Below are 16,397 nucleotides of genomic sequence, written 5' to 3'. Positions count from 1 at the left end.
CTGCATCCTCTTAGCAGTTGTTTTTTATTAAGCCGTACTGTATTGTACCCATTCTGCAATCTGTTAATACAGTTTTCAATCAATCAATCAAGCTTTAAAGGTATAATCTGTAATGCTGTGAAACAGCGACCTCTATAGGCACAAGAGCCCCGCTTGGTATTGTGCTTTGTTTACTTTATTTGTTTTGGTCTGACATGTGGGTTGGAGTCTAGTCATTTCTCCAGACCTCTCTTGGTAGAGCCTGATATGTGGCCAGCAGTAGCAACTCCTCCCCTATATCCACTGGAATCCAATCCACACATCAGGGGGGACATTTTTTTTTAAAACAAAGCGCAGTCATCTTCAAACGGTCGCTGTTTGACAATATCACAGATTATACCTTTAAGCTATTTTCTTGTCATCATTTTCAACCCAAACGTTTATTCTATTAAAGAGGACCCCCCCCCCCACTAAAACCTAACCACTTAACCTTACCACAGCCAACTGTGTGTGGAAACACCCGGAAGACAACCACGAGGGGGCGCTATATCGGTAACGTGCAGCGTGCAGCGTCAGAGACACAGGAAGTGTTTGTGGAAAGGGTTAAAAGGCTAGCAGACGTTAGCTGTCAATTATTATTCGGTTATTGTGCAGGAATGGAGGTGACACGGAAAAGTGAGTTACAAAAAATTTCACATGCAGAATTTCCAGTTAGCCATATACACGCGAAGGAAAGTGTATTTTTGTACAGAGATAATATATATAGCATTCGCGCAGGCTAAACGGCTAACGTTAACGTTCAAATCTATATATCTATGGTCGGCTATGTCGCAAGCTAACTTGCTAACAAGCTAGCAGCAAATGAGTGGCGTTGCTAACGTTACCCCTCGGTTGCCCATCATGGCTAACTGACCTGTTAACTAAAATGGTATTTTCTGTTTTGCAGATTTTAAAGACAGTTTACGCACTGTGTACAGCTCTATAGAGGAAGCGGATTTCCTTGCCATCGATGGGGAATTTTCAGGTAACAAAGTCTTTCTCTGGTCTGCATCCCCTTAACAATTGTATGTATTGAGATGTACTGTACTGTACCCATTCTGCAATCTGTTAATAAACTTTTCAATCAATCAATCAAAACATCTGATTGATTGAAAACTTTAATTAACAGATTGCAGAATGGGTACAGTACAACAGTACAGCTCAATACACACAATTGTTAAGGGGATGCAGACCAGAGAAAGACTTTCGTCTTGTTTACATCAGGGTCCCCCATTTTCAATTCATCATAACATATATGACATACAGAGACAGTACTGCTACATCTATACATTTATGACGTACCAGATTTACAAATGCAGTACTGTTTGTGATACAAAAAGAGTCTAAAAAAGAGCTAAAGAGAGTATATACATTGATACATGACGTGGAAACTGTACATTCTCTGTTCACTGGAGGCTCTGTACCCAAGTGAACCCCAGGCAATATGACAGCCACGGAAGACGGCATTGTTAATCTCTAACTAGGCTAAAAACGTCACCGCTAGCTCATAATGTCATATGTAATTGCAGGGATTAGCGATGGTCCCAACGTCAGTGCGCTTACCAATGGGCTGGACACACCAGAGGAGCGCTACACTAAGCTCAAAAAGGTAATGTATGCACTGCACCCCTTTCATCAGTTGGTGGTGCCTATATGTACTTTGTTTTATTTGTTTGGTACTCGTAAAATATAGCTCATCCTTTCTCTCTCTCTCTTAGCATTCCATGGACTTTCTGCTCTTCCAGTTTGGGATATGTACATTCAAATATGATCTAACTGAGTCAAAGTAAGTGTGGGTAATATAACTGTCTGTCTCTGTGTTTCATAGGTTTGACAGAGGCAGGAAATTGAGCAAAGAACTTAGCTGCGTCTGTCACATCAGATATGATTATTTTAAACCAGTGCACAATTATCCCTCGGGGAAGCTAGAAGAATTCTTGGTCTGGCGCAAATGGTGCAGGTCCGATCCGCTTTGGATGCTGATCGGGTTTACTGACGCAGGCGATAAGATAGAGGCAACAGTGCATCCAATGAATACATTCTTAGGAGTCGCACGTGATGAGACAAGCTTGCACATCTTGAAATTAGTTGCGTCCCATTATACGACTATCTAGAATCAATCTGGGATAAACTTCTTCACCAAAACAAACCTCGGTGCATAAAGCAGCACAATCACCGGGCAAATGAGAGTTTTGAGGTGCAGGTATCTTATGGGTGATGCCTGGTGGTCCTTCCCTCATTACCTACTAGTGTGCAACACCTTTCCAATGGTTTGATGAGAATCTGACCATCATTCATGCTCGTCTTCAGTCTTTTCTGAATTTAACATGTATAGTTTGAAGGCTCCACCCATTTGTTTATCGTTTATTAGTCCTTATTTACACACACACCATCAGGCTTCTGATTCCATCCATTAGGGAAGGTTTAAGCACTTGCATACATTTTCGTCTATTGTTTTAAATGGTGAAAGATGCTTTTTAAGTAGTGCTTAAGTTTTACATGCATGGCTTCGCAAAAAGTATAGCGAGGGATGGAGCTGGACGCACACCAGAGCATGTGAGCCGAGTGCGGTAGGAGGGGAGCGTGGTAGGAGGGGAGCGTGGTAGGAGGGGAGCGTGGTAGGAGGGGAGTGAGGACTCGTATGGGGAGGAGCGCATTATATGATGGTCCTACATTTACATTTTTGAACATTTATGCTTTTAGGAACTGCCTCAATAAGAACAGCCCCTCCTCCCCATATCGTAAAATCAAATGCCCATCCAATTAATTTGCTCTGGTGTGAATGAATGAGAACTTGCAGAAAGGGTACAATACAGTACGGCTCAATACACACACTTGTTAAGGGGATGCAGACCAGAGAAAGATGTTTGTCTTGTTTACATCAGGGTCCCCCATTTTCAATTCATAGTGACCACATGTCTAAGCTATCCTTTCAATTACTTACAGCAGTAGCCTTCCATATCAATATGCTTTTGTTGCAATTCGTCATAGGTTTAGTTAGGATTATGTTTTTGACTAATATCCTCAGCAAGTAGGGTAAATAAACTAGAAGAAAAAAAAAGATGTGTATATACATATTTGAATGACATTCTTCACAATGAAGACAAAACAAAATGGAGGACTATTATAGCTACATCAACAAAAAGCCAAACGGTGCAGTAATTTGACTACCAGCAAGCCAGGATAAATTAATAGTTTCCACGGTAACAATGACTATGCTTGCTAGTGGCGCACGCCACACAGCGCCATCATCACATGACCGTGTTTGTTCTGATTGGTTCCATGGTAGCCCCGACTGAACGGGAAGCCAGACGACTCTTGTCTTGTGCTGTATTAATGACCTGTGTATAGTTAATAAACATGGTACAGATTCATCATTTAAACACTACTAACATCTGTGGATATTTATAGTGGGGAGTTACAAATGTCTTTGTCAAATCTTGGCTGATAATGGTGCTCTGATCAGCAGCATAGCAAGACATTCTGGTTCCTTTGCAAGAGTTCAGACCCTTTCCGGGCCCTGGGTAGTCTGTTTGCCCCACACACGCATGCACTTCTATGTCTCTGACTCTGATACTCTGTATCCATGTGGCCCTTGCATGTGGGTATCTGCATGCTCAACACTTGTGATTATAATAATATCCCAAGTAACCTTTCCCAGTTTCACTATGGCTGGGCGATATGGCCTAAATATATATCGCAACATTTTTCTTAGTTCCGCGGTATTTCATTTTCCAATACAAATTACAATGTGATATGACATCCTTTTTTATATCTTAATCTTGTAATGCACTTTTCATGGTGCTTTTTAATTAAAAATAGTCTCTTCTTTGTTTCTTTAATATTGCAGCAAGGAAGAAAAAAATACAAATATATATATATACATACACTTTCTTCTTATTATATATAAAACATTTTGCAATATGTACTAAATTGTGGATGACTGTATTGTAAAAATCCATACCTTTTGCATGTCGGTATACCATCATATTTGGTATAAGTTTCACTAACGGCCACTTTTTGTTTTTGTCTTTCCAGGTACATCATTAAGGCTTTTAATTTTTATATATTCCCCAAGCCATTCAATCGCACATCCCCCGACATCAAATTCATCTGCCAAGTGAGTCATCGTGGTGGTGTGTGTTTATCTGAACGGCTGAGGAGGATGCATGTCTGGTAGTGGTGGTGAAGTGCTTTAGTGCTGCTATATTGTCTGTCAAAATAAAAGGTAATTGGAATATTGTGAGTCCAGGCAGGAAACGGCAAACCTTTTTCCTCAACTGTATATTGGATTCAGAATTCCACCAGCTAAACTGGATTTCTTGGGTGCTAGAGTTAAAGGAACATGCCAACATTTTGGGAAATTAGCTTACCTTTTCTCCTGAGAGAGACGAGAAGATGGATACCAGTTTCCTGTGTTCAGTATAAAGCCATCTGGCTGCATGTTAGCCTAGCACTTCACAATGAATGGAGGCGGACATGACCGGTTAGCCTTCAGGAGAGGTGTTAGTTCAGGGGTCAGCAACCTTTACTATCAAAAGAGCCATTTTCCCCCCCTCCCACAAAATAAAATTCCTCTGGAGCCGCAAAACCAATTTACCCTTAAGATGAAGATAACGGTGTATAACATTTTATATATAGTTATCCCCAAGCATACCCCACATTTAGCGTAAAACACCTGACCATTGCATACCCAAAGTAATTTGAGTCCTTCCCTTATTTGTGAAAAATCTATAAAATAAAAAGTAAATTTTTTGTTGTTTGCAAATTTCTCACCACATATCAGGCATACAGGTAAGCCTGCATCGTTAGTCGTGAAAGCAAATGAATCTGTCCACGCTGAATTAAACCCTCTATTTTCCTTAGACTTTCCTTTTTTTGGATTTATCTATGGTTGGCTTACTGGGGGGTCAGAAACTCAAGATTAGCCACTTGCTGACGGCAGGGAGAGGCGCGGGGTGTGATGTACTGTATATTTTAGTTGATGAAATATTTTTTTATTTCAGTGTCACAGTATGACATCGATCTCCAAAATAAGGGATAAAAAAAAAAAAGTAAAAGAATAATACTTTTTTGTCAGGGAGCCACAGCTGATTGGCTAAAGAGCCGCAGGTTGCCGACCCCTGTGTTAGTTGGACAATGCCTAGGCTAACCGGTCATGTACGCTTCCATTCATTGTGCTAAGCTAGGGTAACATGCAGCCATATGTCTTTCTACTGAACGCACAGAGGAAACTGGTATCTTATCATCTTGTCTCTCTGGAGAAGACGATAAGCTAATTTACCAAAATGTTGGCGTGTTCCTTAAGTCTTCTGAACACAGGTTGGCTAACTGCCAAATAGATCGTTGTTATCAACACTCACCAGCCGTAGCCAAAATGTACCCGTGTTTTGACTGTTTATTTCAAACAAGGTTAGATGAATTCACTTCAATATGAATAGCTGATGATGGAACATCCATTCTCATTTTACTTGTCAGTAGGTTGGACAAGCTTTTCAATTTCAATATTTGAAAGAAAATCCCATTTCCTGAATTCAGTGATTGATCCCAAACCTGGTTCCTAGCCATGGCTGAACTACTGACTAATGATGGCCATATGATCCTTTTCGTTTCAGAGTTCCAGTATAGACTTCCTGGCTAGCCAGGGTTTTGACTTCAACAAAGTGTTCTGTCACGGTGAGTAGTCGGGTCTAACTGTGCATACAAATTATTTTTATTTTTTCTCCCCCATTTTTTCTGTTTTTTTTCTTTCTCTCTCATCCCAATTTAGTCGTTATGCCAATTCCCTTCCTGGTCGTTGCGCGCATTTCCCCCCCACTTGCCGGCCTAGGGAGGGTTGAAGACTATCACATGTCTCCTCCGATACATGTGGAGTCAGCCAGCCACTTCTTTTCACCTGACAGTGAGGACTCTCACTCTCACTGGGGGAGTGTAACGCGTGGGAGGATCACTGTTCAATTATCTAGCGGTCTCAGTCAATGAGTCAACTAGATCTCCCCATTGAAAGGGTGCAGGCGATCAACTGTTTATACCGGACCAAAGGAAACAATTCAGACTCTTGCTTGAACGTTATTTATTTAGGATATCCCATCCAAACGCTCCAATATTCCACTGTCATTGACTAATATAGCCACCAGATGGTCAATTTAGACAGCTCGTAGCTGGTAGCATTAGTCCTTAGTTAGCAGCATTTGGCATTTAGCAGCTTGGTAGTAGTAGTGGCATTTAGCCAGTTAGTAGTAGCTGTCAGCATTTAGCATCGGTCAGTAGATTATTTACCTATACAAAACAGGAAACAAAACGGCATCCATTAGCCACATGCGCTACATACATAAATGATAGTTATGAACAGAGTCAGTGCATACAAGAGATGATACAATGCAACGTACCGTTAGCCAGTTAGATCGCCCACGGGGCTTTTCTCATTACAGGCATATGGCTACGTGTGTCGCTTAAATAGTGCGTCACAGAGACGCTGAATCGGCCTCACCTGTCCAAATCTCAGTCCCCAGGCATCCTACAGTTGCAGTAAACGCCCACTAGGTGGCACCAGATGATAAATAATACTTGTATAATAAGTGCCCCTATAATAATAATAATAATATCTCTGTAGGAAAGGCGCTGGATAATTCTCCAATCACACTACCTCCCCCAGATATTTCCCCTGCTGAACAGGCGCCCCGACCGACCAGTAGGAGTTGCTGTTTACAACAACCAGGATACATGCCCCACCGGCTTCCCACCCGCTAACACTGCCAATTGTGTTAGTATGGACGCCTGACCAAGCCCGAGGTACCGCTGACAGCTGGATTCGATCCCAGAGTCTCCGCGGTGGTAGGCAGGCGCTTAGTACGCTGCGCTACCCAGATGTCCTCAGTGCATACAAATTCATATTGACATTGCAGTATGAAGGAACGCAAAGCTTTCATATGGGCATTTAAAAAAATAAAAATGTTAATTAAATAAAATGTACTAATGCCTAATTACCGGTAATGAAGAGTCGGACCAATTCTTCCCCCTCCGGTTGCCATAGGGATCCCATATCTGAACCAGGAAGAGGAGGCTCAGCTGAGGGAGCAGACAGAGGAGAGGAGAAACCAACAGGCCAACGGAGCGGGGGCCGCCTCCTTCATCTCCCCCTCCTCCAAAGGCCCCTCGCACGTACCTGAAGAACACAAAGACTTCATCAACCGGGTGGTGTGAGTAGTAACAAAAGAACTGGTTTAACTCTTTAAAAGAACACTAATAATTAACCAGGTGGTGTAAGTAGTAACAAAAGAACTGGTTTAACTCTTTAAAAAGAACACGAATAATTAATTAACTAGGTGGTGTGAGTAGTAACAAAAGAACTGGTTTAACTCTTTAAAAGAACACCAATAATTAATTAACCAGGTGGTGTAAGTAGTTTACAATAAGAATAATTCTGGCTTCATCAGAATTGACATTGAGCTTTTGCACTTGACTTGTCCTGCTTGACCGTACCCTCCCTGGACGTGTTGGAGTGAGAGCGACTGGTGGATTTCTTCTTTAGTGAGTGGGATATGTTTCAAGTTTCTTTAATAGTTGTCATACAGAAGTACAGAATACTTTCATACAAAATGCTTCTTACTGTTACGCTCCAGAGACTGTGCTAGACGAGATAGTATCAAATAACATAGCATGTAATTTAGAAGAAGAAAATGAGGTCACAGTGTTCGGTATAGACATATGTACAATGTTCTGAGTTACCATATAATATACAATACTATGCAGTGTACTAATGTACAGTACTATATAGTGCAAAGCAGAAATGGGATGAGGTACAATTTACAGTAAGGTGTACGAGTTGTAGTGCAATCCTTCATCAATAAATATAAAGTGTGGGTAGTGGGTGCTACAGTGTTTGTTTAAAGTGGGTGTGTGCTATAAAGTGTGTGGAGTGGGTGCTACAGTGTGTTTGTTTAAAGTGAGTGTGTGTGTGCTATGTGCGTTTGGTGGTTGTTGTGTAGTGTTCATTGTTCGTTTAGCAGCCTGATGGCCTGGGGATAGAAGCTTCTTCTGAGTCTTTCTGTGCTCGCCTTGAGACTCCGGTATCGCTTGCCTGACCGCAGCAGTTCAAAGAGGCAGTTGTTCGGGTGACTGGAGTCTTTAATGATTCTCTTAGCCTTGCCCTTGCAACGCTTGTTGTAAATGTTCTGGAGGGTGGGGAGCCCCCCTCCAATTGTGCGTTCGGCTGAACGTGTCACTCTTTGTGACGTCATGTTTGGTAGCAGGGTGTGAAGTTGACTTACCGGTATGCGTGACAGTAAACGGAACCCTTGCTTGAAGCCTTTACTAGGAATTACACTTCACATTCATAATAGGAATTTAGCACTTGGAGCCAATTTCCTCATGGAAATCATTGGGAAGTATGGATTACCGGACAGATTGGAATCTGAGCAGAGCACGGCATATTTTAATTGATCGGTATCGGCTATACAAAACCCTATCAAATTCTGATCCTTTTTTGTGGGAAAGAATAAATAAAGAAATGAGAACCATTGAAGGAAAGCTGTGGTATCACAATTACCAAGCATGTCTTGCCTACATTTGATTGGTTTTACTAACTTATTTTTTTTTGATCCACTTTTTCTCCCATTTTTCTATTTTCTCCCATCCCAATTTTGTATCATCCAATTCAACCCTCCCCTGTCACGAACGCTGTTTCTTGCCTCCCACAAGCCGGCTGCAATGTGGACTAAGTCATACATAGCACAAGTCCCCTCCGGTACTTGAGGTAACAGCAGTCGCATCTTTTCACCTGCGCAGCTCGATCTCTCAGTGTCGAGGAGTAACGCATGGGAGGCTCACGCTGCCCCCGACACTTCCTGATTCTACTGCGCAGGCGCACCAACCGACTTGTAGGAGTCGCTTGTTCACAACGCCCGATCCCCACCCTTCAGTTTCCCTCCCCGTAATACGGCCAATGTGTATTACTGCGGACGACCAGCTAAACTGAAAACAATGTGGAGAGCTGGATTCGAACACGCGAATCCTAGCGTCTCCACACTGGTGGCGAGTGCCTTGCCCACTACACCACCTAGCCGCCCTGGTTTTACTAACTTATATACTTGGAAGTGTGCACTGTCTGTGCTCGACCGATACTCTATATTGAATGACTCTGGGATTGTGATCGGGGGCAAATAAACATTGATCGGGACATCAATATCCCACATGCAACTGAGGTTGTGGTCCGTCGGGTGAAATGTGAAACCAGGAAAGGTAATGGTTTAGAGCAAGACATGAGACGATGCAGCTCCCAGGTTCTAATGAACCCTGTCCCCCTGATTATTTCTCCTGTGTTCTTCTCTCCAGTGATAAGGTGGAGTCTCTGTTCACTAACTCTGAGAAGACGGTGGACCTGGACCCGTGCACGGGGTAATCCAGCCTACAGCTTCCCCTCACAGCCCACATACATTTATCATTACGTCAATGTCATATTTATACCTCCACTCATATCACTCCGGGGTGATCGCTCCGGGGTTTGGTGACGAACGCAATCTCCGTTACGCCACCTGACCGCCCCTATTTGCATTCATCTTAAATTCTTTGGACCTTATGGTGTTCTTGTTCTGTTCTTGACTTATTGTTATGTTTTCTTCTTGACTTGTTTAAAGAAGATCTGTACGGCCCATGGGGACATTAACGTGTGTTGTCGGGCCTTATAAATAAGATTTGATTTGATTTGATTTATGATATTCCTCACCAGGTTTCAGAGAAAGCTGATCTACCAGACGCTGAACTGGAAGTGAGTACAGGGTGTCCGCGGATCCTTAAAAAGTCTTAAAGTCTTAAATTGGTTTATCAATAATTAAGGCCTTAGTTTGTCTTAAAATGTCTTAAATCCATTTTCAGAGGTCTTAAAAATGCCATAGAAAGGAAAGATAAAATGCCATGTCATGTTTTATTATGAAATCTGGGGAAGTACGGTTAACGGGAGATAAAGTCGGGAGTTTTTATTGACCGCGTTGTAGCATCACGCAGACCGGAATGGGGCGGAACCAACACGGGTCCTTATGTTGGCCGGGAACAATTTCAGTGGAGTCTAGCTAACGTTAGCAAGGCGAAGCGGAAGCGATAACGTTACGTTTAGTTTAGCATTTGCACTCGTTAATATGGGAAAGTGCCAATTTAACGAGAACTGGCTCGACAATCCACTGTTTGCGCCATGGTTGGTCCCAGTCAAAGACCATTACGAGGCCTGCTGCAACAACAACAAAAGAGCAGTCGAGTCGCACATGCTGAGCAGCGCTAAGCGTACCTCTGCAAAAACGGCGCCTGCAAACTACTATTTCGAATTTCTTTTCGACCCCGCCATCTCAGGTAGGACTATAACATCTGCACCAACAGAAGTCTGGATAACATGCGGCTCCACGCCAACACTTGAAGCTGAGGTCTTAACTTGAAAATAATCTATTCACGGATGTAAACAAGGACACGTTTGTGTTTATGTTCGATGAGAGTCACCCACTATGTATTTTTTCCTCCCACCCACCCCCTCCTAATGTACAGTATCCTCCCATCATATGTATGTTAGGATCTATGGGTAACAGTACTGTATATTTGCATATCTTATATGTCACAAATGTAACAGTACTATATACCTGTATGTCCCTATGCCATAAATGTCATGTATGTTGAGTGTCATAAATGTCACTATGAATTGAAAATGGGGGACCCTGATGTAAACAAGACTAAAGTCTTTCTCTGGTCTGCATCATCTTAACAATTGTGTGTATTGAGCCGTACTGTATTGTACCCATTCTGCAATCTGTTAAACAAAGTTTTCATTCATTCAACCAAACCACAAAAACAAAACGACTGGATGAATAAATGAAAAACTTTATTAACAGATAACAGATCAATACACACAATTGTTAAGGGGATGCAGACCAGAGAGACTTTCGTCTTGTTTACATCAGGGTCCCCCATTTTCAATTCATAGTAACTGTACTGTTACATTTGTGACATATGCAAATATACAGTACTGTTACCCAGAGATCCTAACAGAAAATATATACATATGATGGGGAGGAGACTGTACATTAGGGGGGGGGGGGGGGGGGGGGGCGTTGGACATTTACGGTGCCCAGTTTCTAATTGCAGCCTCCCGTAGGTGCTCTTTAAGAGCGGTTTTGAATGTGGGCAGGGGTAAAGTGGGTTTTAGGAGTGAGGTTAAGCAGTAGTCTGACCAGTTTGTTTTGTGATGTTTGTAATCTTGTTTTTAGGGCCTTTGAGGTGCTTTGGTACCATGAGGTGCAAGCATAGTCGTAGTACCCTTGAATGAGTGCTCCTGTTAGAGTCTTCAGGGTATTCTTGTTTACCAGAGAGGAGATCCGGCACAAGAATCTAGTTTGTTGGTTGACTTTTTTGATACCCTGGGGAGGGTGGTAATAGTTATGTGTTCTGACAGGTATCAGTCCTATGGTGATAATCATGTGTTCTTACAGGTATCAGTCCTATGGTAGTATGTGTTCTGACGGAAATGTGGCTGTTGCACTTGCTGCTTGGCCCCTGGTATATTTTGTATAGCTATATTTGCTATTTATGTTTGGTCACCCCTTTGTTGAAATTCATCCAATCCAGTTACTCCTTTAAGTTCAAGATTTTTAAGTTTCCAAGTTATTTTTTAATAAACATCTTTGGACCAACGTGTCCCTAAACTTAAACTAATTGGTGTCGTTGCATGATTTTTGTTATTGTGAAATTGGTATTAAATTTAATTCTGAGTGGCATTAAAAAGTCTTAAAAAGCCTTAAATCTGACTGGGCTAAACCTGCAGATACCCTGGAGTATCTTGCTTGTTGATTATTATTATATATTAATATCAGGCTTGAGATGTGCATGTGTTTATATATATATCACACACACATCTCCCTGCCTGCCATGCTGGTGTGTTTCTGGGTCTCGAGCCTGTCTGCCATGCTGGTGTGTTTCTGGGTCTCGAGCCTGCCTGCCATGCTGGTGTGTTTCTGGGTCTCGAGCCTGTCTGCCATGCTGGTGTGTTTCTGGGTCTTGAGCCTGTCTGCCGTGCTGGTGTGTTTCTGGGTCTCGAGCCTGCCCGTCATGCTGGTGTGTTTCTGGGTCTCGAGCCTGCCTGCCATGCTGGTGTGTTTCTGGGTCTTGAGCCTGTCTGCCGTGCTGGTGTGTTTCTGGGTCTTGAGCCTGTCTGCCGTGCTGGTGTGTTTCTGGGTCTTGAGCCTGTCTGCCGTGCTGGTGTGTTTCTGGGTCTCGAGCCAGTGCCCGTCATGCTGGTGTGTTTCTGGGTCTCGAGCCTGCCCGTCATGCTGGTGTGTTTCTGGGTCTCGAGCCTGCCCGTCATGCTGGTGTGTTTCTGGGTCTCAAGCCTGTCTGCCGTGCTGGTGTGTTTCTGGGTCTCGAGCCTGCCTGCCATGCTGGTGTGTTTCTGGGTCTTGAGCCTGTCTGCCGTGCTGGTGTGTTTCTGGGTCTCGAGCCTGTCTGCCGTGCTGGTGTGTTTCTGGGTCTCGAGCCTGCCTGCCATGCTGGTGTGTTTCTGGGTCTTGAGCCTGTCTGCCGTGCTGGTGTGTTTCTGGGTCTCGAGCCTGTCTGCCGTGCTGGTGTGTTTCTGGGTCTCGAGCCTGTCTGCCGTGCTGGTGTGTTTCTGGGTCTCGAGCCTGTCTGCCGTGCTGGTGTGTTTCTGGGTCTCGAGCCTGTCTGCCATGCTGGTGTGTTTCTGGGTCTTGAGCCTGTCTGCCGTGCTGGTGTGTTTCTGGGTCTTGAGCCTGTCTGCCGTGCTGGTGTGTTTCTGGGTCTTGAGCCTGCCTGCCGTGCTGGTGTGTTTCTGGGTCTTGAGCCTGTCTGCCGTGCTGGTGTGTTTCTGGGTCTTGAGCCTGCCTGCCGTGCTGGTGTGTTTCTGGGTCTTGAGCCTGCCTGCCGTGCTGGTGTGTTTCTGGGTCTACATTGAAAATGGTGGATTTGAGGATGCAAAAAAAACGGTGTGTGCACGGTAGGGATGGGTACCTTCACATTTGAACCGGTACCTGTGAATCGATACCGGTACCCAACGGTACCTTTTTTCTGTACTTTAGTCTCAAGAAATGTAATTTACCTACCTCAGTCGTAAAAAAAAATCCAAACTACAATTTCGACCGTTTTCGGCTTGCCATTGCTCCGACTGCTTTGTTGTTGAATCGAGTCAAATCCTAGGTAAGCATATATTGTGCGTGTGAACGTTGACATGAAAAGAAAAAAGGTAAAAAAAAAAGAGGTAAAAAAAGAAATCGGTATCTCACTTGAATCGATACTCTGTAGTACTGACGTGTTTCGGTTCGGTACCTCAAAAGTACAGAATTCGGTACCCATCCCTAGTGCACGGGTCCTTAAGATGGTCTTTAGAAGGCTGATTATTGTTCTGCTTTCCCAGGTTTCCCAAGGGGATCCATGTGGAAACCATGGAGACGGAGAAGGTAGGTTGTTTTTTAGATGGGATGGATGGGGGTCAAGTGTTTGTGTGGATGGCCATACACAGGTCGCAGCTGTTGCAGATTTGCGCTTATTATTTGCGCTTATTAACTGGCAAAATATGGATATAAATTGTGTTTGTGTGCAGAAGGAGAGATTTATCCAGGTCAGTAAAGTGGGCGACGAGGAGAGGAAGAGGAGGGAGCAGCAGAAGCTGGAGAGGGAGCAGGTGAGTCGTCGTGATGATCCCCTTCTTTTGTCGACTCCTGGTTCAATTCTTCCAATAGGATGCCATCTTGGTGTTTTGCTGCATCTTTTAATGGAAGTCTTGCATGGAACGTTTGTGTTCTCCTTCCAATGTGGATGCTTGTAACCACTGGTAACCACCGTCTATAGTGGCCGAGTAGGTAAAACACTGGAAAAGCATCATATTACTGTTTCACTGTGACTTGTTTGCAACATCCAGTAATAATATTTCTCACAACAATGGCAACCGTAGTTCTGCACATTCATTCTGCAACTCTTCCAACATGCAGGAAATATGGGCATTCTAAACATTTTGTGAAAGGCCTCTTGGTGCCATCATGACAAAGGACACATTTCTGAAGCAATAGATTCAATATTGGAAAATCTGGACTATTGAGACTGCGTGGTCATTTATTAATTTATTTGTAAGGGACAATGTATATTGATGAACATTCAGCATTTTGCAATAAAACATTGATGTAAATACACCCGAATTAGCCGAGGCAAATTTTCATCGGTAGTGCATATAGTACATAAAACCAAAAATACGATGCATGCAACCACAAATGCATAAAACCTGGAATGCATACGGTACAATTACAAGGTTAAAACGCAAAGCAGAAGTAGAAATTACAGGAGTAATACTTATGCTAAAATGCGACTAGAGTGCTATCTAGGCTAGGCCTATCCTAAAGTGCTCTGTTTTTTCATTTTAAAGTGCATATTAGGCAGTGCTTATTGCTTATCGCCCCCCAAATGCCACTAGGCCTAGGTGTTCACTGGTCTGCCTGCCTATGAGCCATGATTTAAGCCGTCTCTTTAGAGCAGCAAATGTAGGCCTTTCTCAAACAGCCATAGGCAAGGCATTCCAGCTAGTGCAACCTTTAATGGATGGAACATTCTGTGCAAAAGTAGACTTTCTAGGTTGGACAACGCATTCCCCCCTGGAGGCGGACCTAGTACTAGGCTCACTATTTTTCTTCCTAATAAAGTCTCCCAGTGGTGGAGGGGCCAAGCTGTTCAATACTCTATATATATGACGAGTGCTTTTAAATAACTTTATGTTCAAATCTTAATAAAAGACGGCCTCTCTAAAGTTGCACAGTGGTGATATGACTGGTTTCCTATCAAATACCTTGATGGCTCTTTTGTACAGCTGTTCAATGGGTTTTCGTGCTGTGACGCCAACAAACGACCAATTTGTGAAGCAATACTCGATGCGAGATAAAATCATGCAGTGGAGGCTGGAGGTAGGATTTGGCAGTGCCGGTGGTAATGAAGGGCCTGATTTGTTTAAAATTTGTAGGCAAAATCTTATGGTGTCAAGTTACCTTTTTCATGTGTTTTTTTTTTAAAAGTAAGGTTGGGGTCCAGTACGACCCCGAGATATTTAAATTCTGTTACCAAATCCAGGTCTACTCCCTCCAGCGACACACCGGATCTGCTCAGCATCACAGGGCGCTTGGTGGTTTTTCCCCAGCTGTTTTCTTTGTGCCGGATGACTCGGCAGCCCCCAGCACATGATGCATTATGTATTTGTCTTTCCCCCTTAGGAGGAGCTGAATGATGCGGTGGGCTTCTCCAGGGTCATCCACGCCATCTCCAAATCTGTACGTTAAATACAGCTTTTCTTCCTTTACCATCACATTTGCAACAAACCATGACATTTCATCAGTAGCACAAGAAAGTACATTTTAATGTAGGTAATGATGCTCTAATTTAGGAGGTCCACTGTTGCATTCTTTTAGTCCGTGCAGCCATCGACATTTTAGTCTGGTCCGTGTATGTCTGGACTATGTTTGACTTTTTATTGGTATGTCTGAGCTTTTATTTGTATGTTTGAATTGTTATTGTATTGAAGGCATCACATGACCTATACCTTGTTTCTGTCTTGTCCTGTAGGGCAAACTAGTGGTTGGTCACAACATGTTGCTGGATGTCATGCACACCATCCACCAGTTCTACTGCCCTCTGCCAGAGGTAAGATACGTACTGTTGCTTTAATATGTCCCCTCACTGCTCAAAGAACATAGACACTTGTCCTTAATTCATAAACCACCTCACTAGTCTGCTCAAAGAACATGGACACTCCTTAATTCATAAACCACCTCACTAGTCTGCTCAAAGAACATGGACACTCCTTAATTCATAAACCACCTCACTAGTCTGCTCAAAGAACATGGACACTCCTTAATTCATAAACCTCCTCACTAGTCTGCTCAAAGAACATGGACACTCCTTAATTCATAAACCACCTCACTAGTCTGTTCAAAGATGATGGACACACCTTAATTCATAAACCACCTCACTAGTCTGCTCAAAGAACATGGACACACCTTAATTCATAAACCTCCTCACTAGTCTGCTCAAAGAACATGGACACTCCTTAATTCATAAACCTCCTCACTAGTCTGCTCAAAGAACATGGACACTCCTTAATTCATAAACCTCCTCACTAGTCTGCTCAAAGATGATGGACACTCCTTAATTCATAAACCTCACTAGTCTGCGCAAAAATGATGGACACTCCTTAATTCATAAACCTCCTCACTAGTCTGGCGAAGGAAACATGACCTACCGGGTATATACAATTCAAGACACTGCTTATGTTGGCTTTAGTCAGAAAACACTACTATTGTGCCTGTGTTGTAGCCATTTCAACTGCTGCTCAGCTTTAGCAGTCAAATCTGAGT

General features: G+C 43.2%; 1 protein-coding gene across 4 annotated transcripts in view; it reads left to right on the top strand.

Moving 5' to 3' along the window:
• Positions 1-580: 580 nt before the first annotated feature.
• The window catches only part of parn (poly(A)-specific ribonuclease (deadenylation nuclease)), a 30,529-nt gene continuing 14,712 nt past the window's right edge, over positions 581-16,397 (top strand). For all 4 annotated transcript variants that reach the window (XM_084318844.1, XM_084318846.1, XM_084318845.1 and 1 more), the window contains exons 1-13: positions 581-654; positions 926-1,003; positions 1,548-1,627; positions 1,737-1,804; positions 4,057-4,138; positions 5,634-5,694; positions 7,052-7,217; positions 9,352-9,414; positions 9,746-9,784; positions 13,421-13,463; positions 13,607-13,687; positions 15,258-15,314; positions 15,607-15,684. In XM_084318844.1, the coding sequence (XP_084174970.1) occupies positions 636-654; positions 926-1,003; positions 1,548-1,627; positions 1,737-1,804; positions 4,057-4,138; positions 5,634-5,694; positions 7,052-7,217; positions 9,352-9,414; positions 9,746-9,784; positions 13,421-13,463; positions 13,607-13,687; positions 15,258-15,314; positions 15,607-15,684 (915 nt within the window). In that variant the 5' untranslated portion in view covers positions 581-635. The remainder of the gene's footprint in view (positions 655-925; positions 1,004-1,547; positions 1,628-1,736; positions 1,805-4,056; positions 4,139-5,633; positions 5,695-7,051; positions 7,218-9,351; positions 9,415-9,745; positions 9,785-13,420; positions 13,464-13,606; positions 13,688-15,257; positions 15,315-15,606; positions 15,685-16,397) is intronic.

The sequence above is a fragment of the Notolepis coatsorum genome (genome assembly GCF_963971535.1).
Source record: "Notolepis coatsorum genome assembly, chromosome: 7".
Taxonomy (NCBI): domain Eukaryota; kingdom Metazoa; phylum Chordata; class Actinopteri; order Aulopiformes; family Paralepididae; genus Notolepis; species Notolepis coatsorum.
Note: the sequence above shows the minus strand (reverse complement) of the source record. Positions and strands in the feature narration are given on the sequence as shown.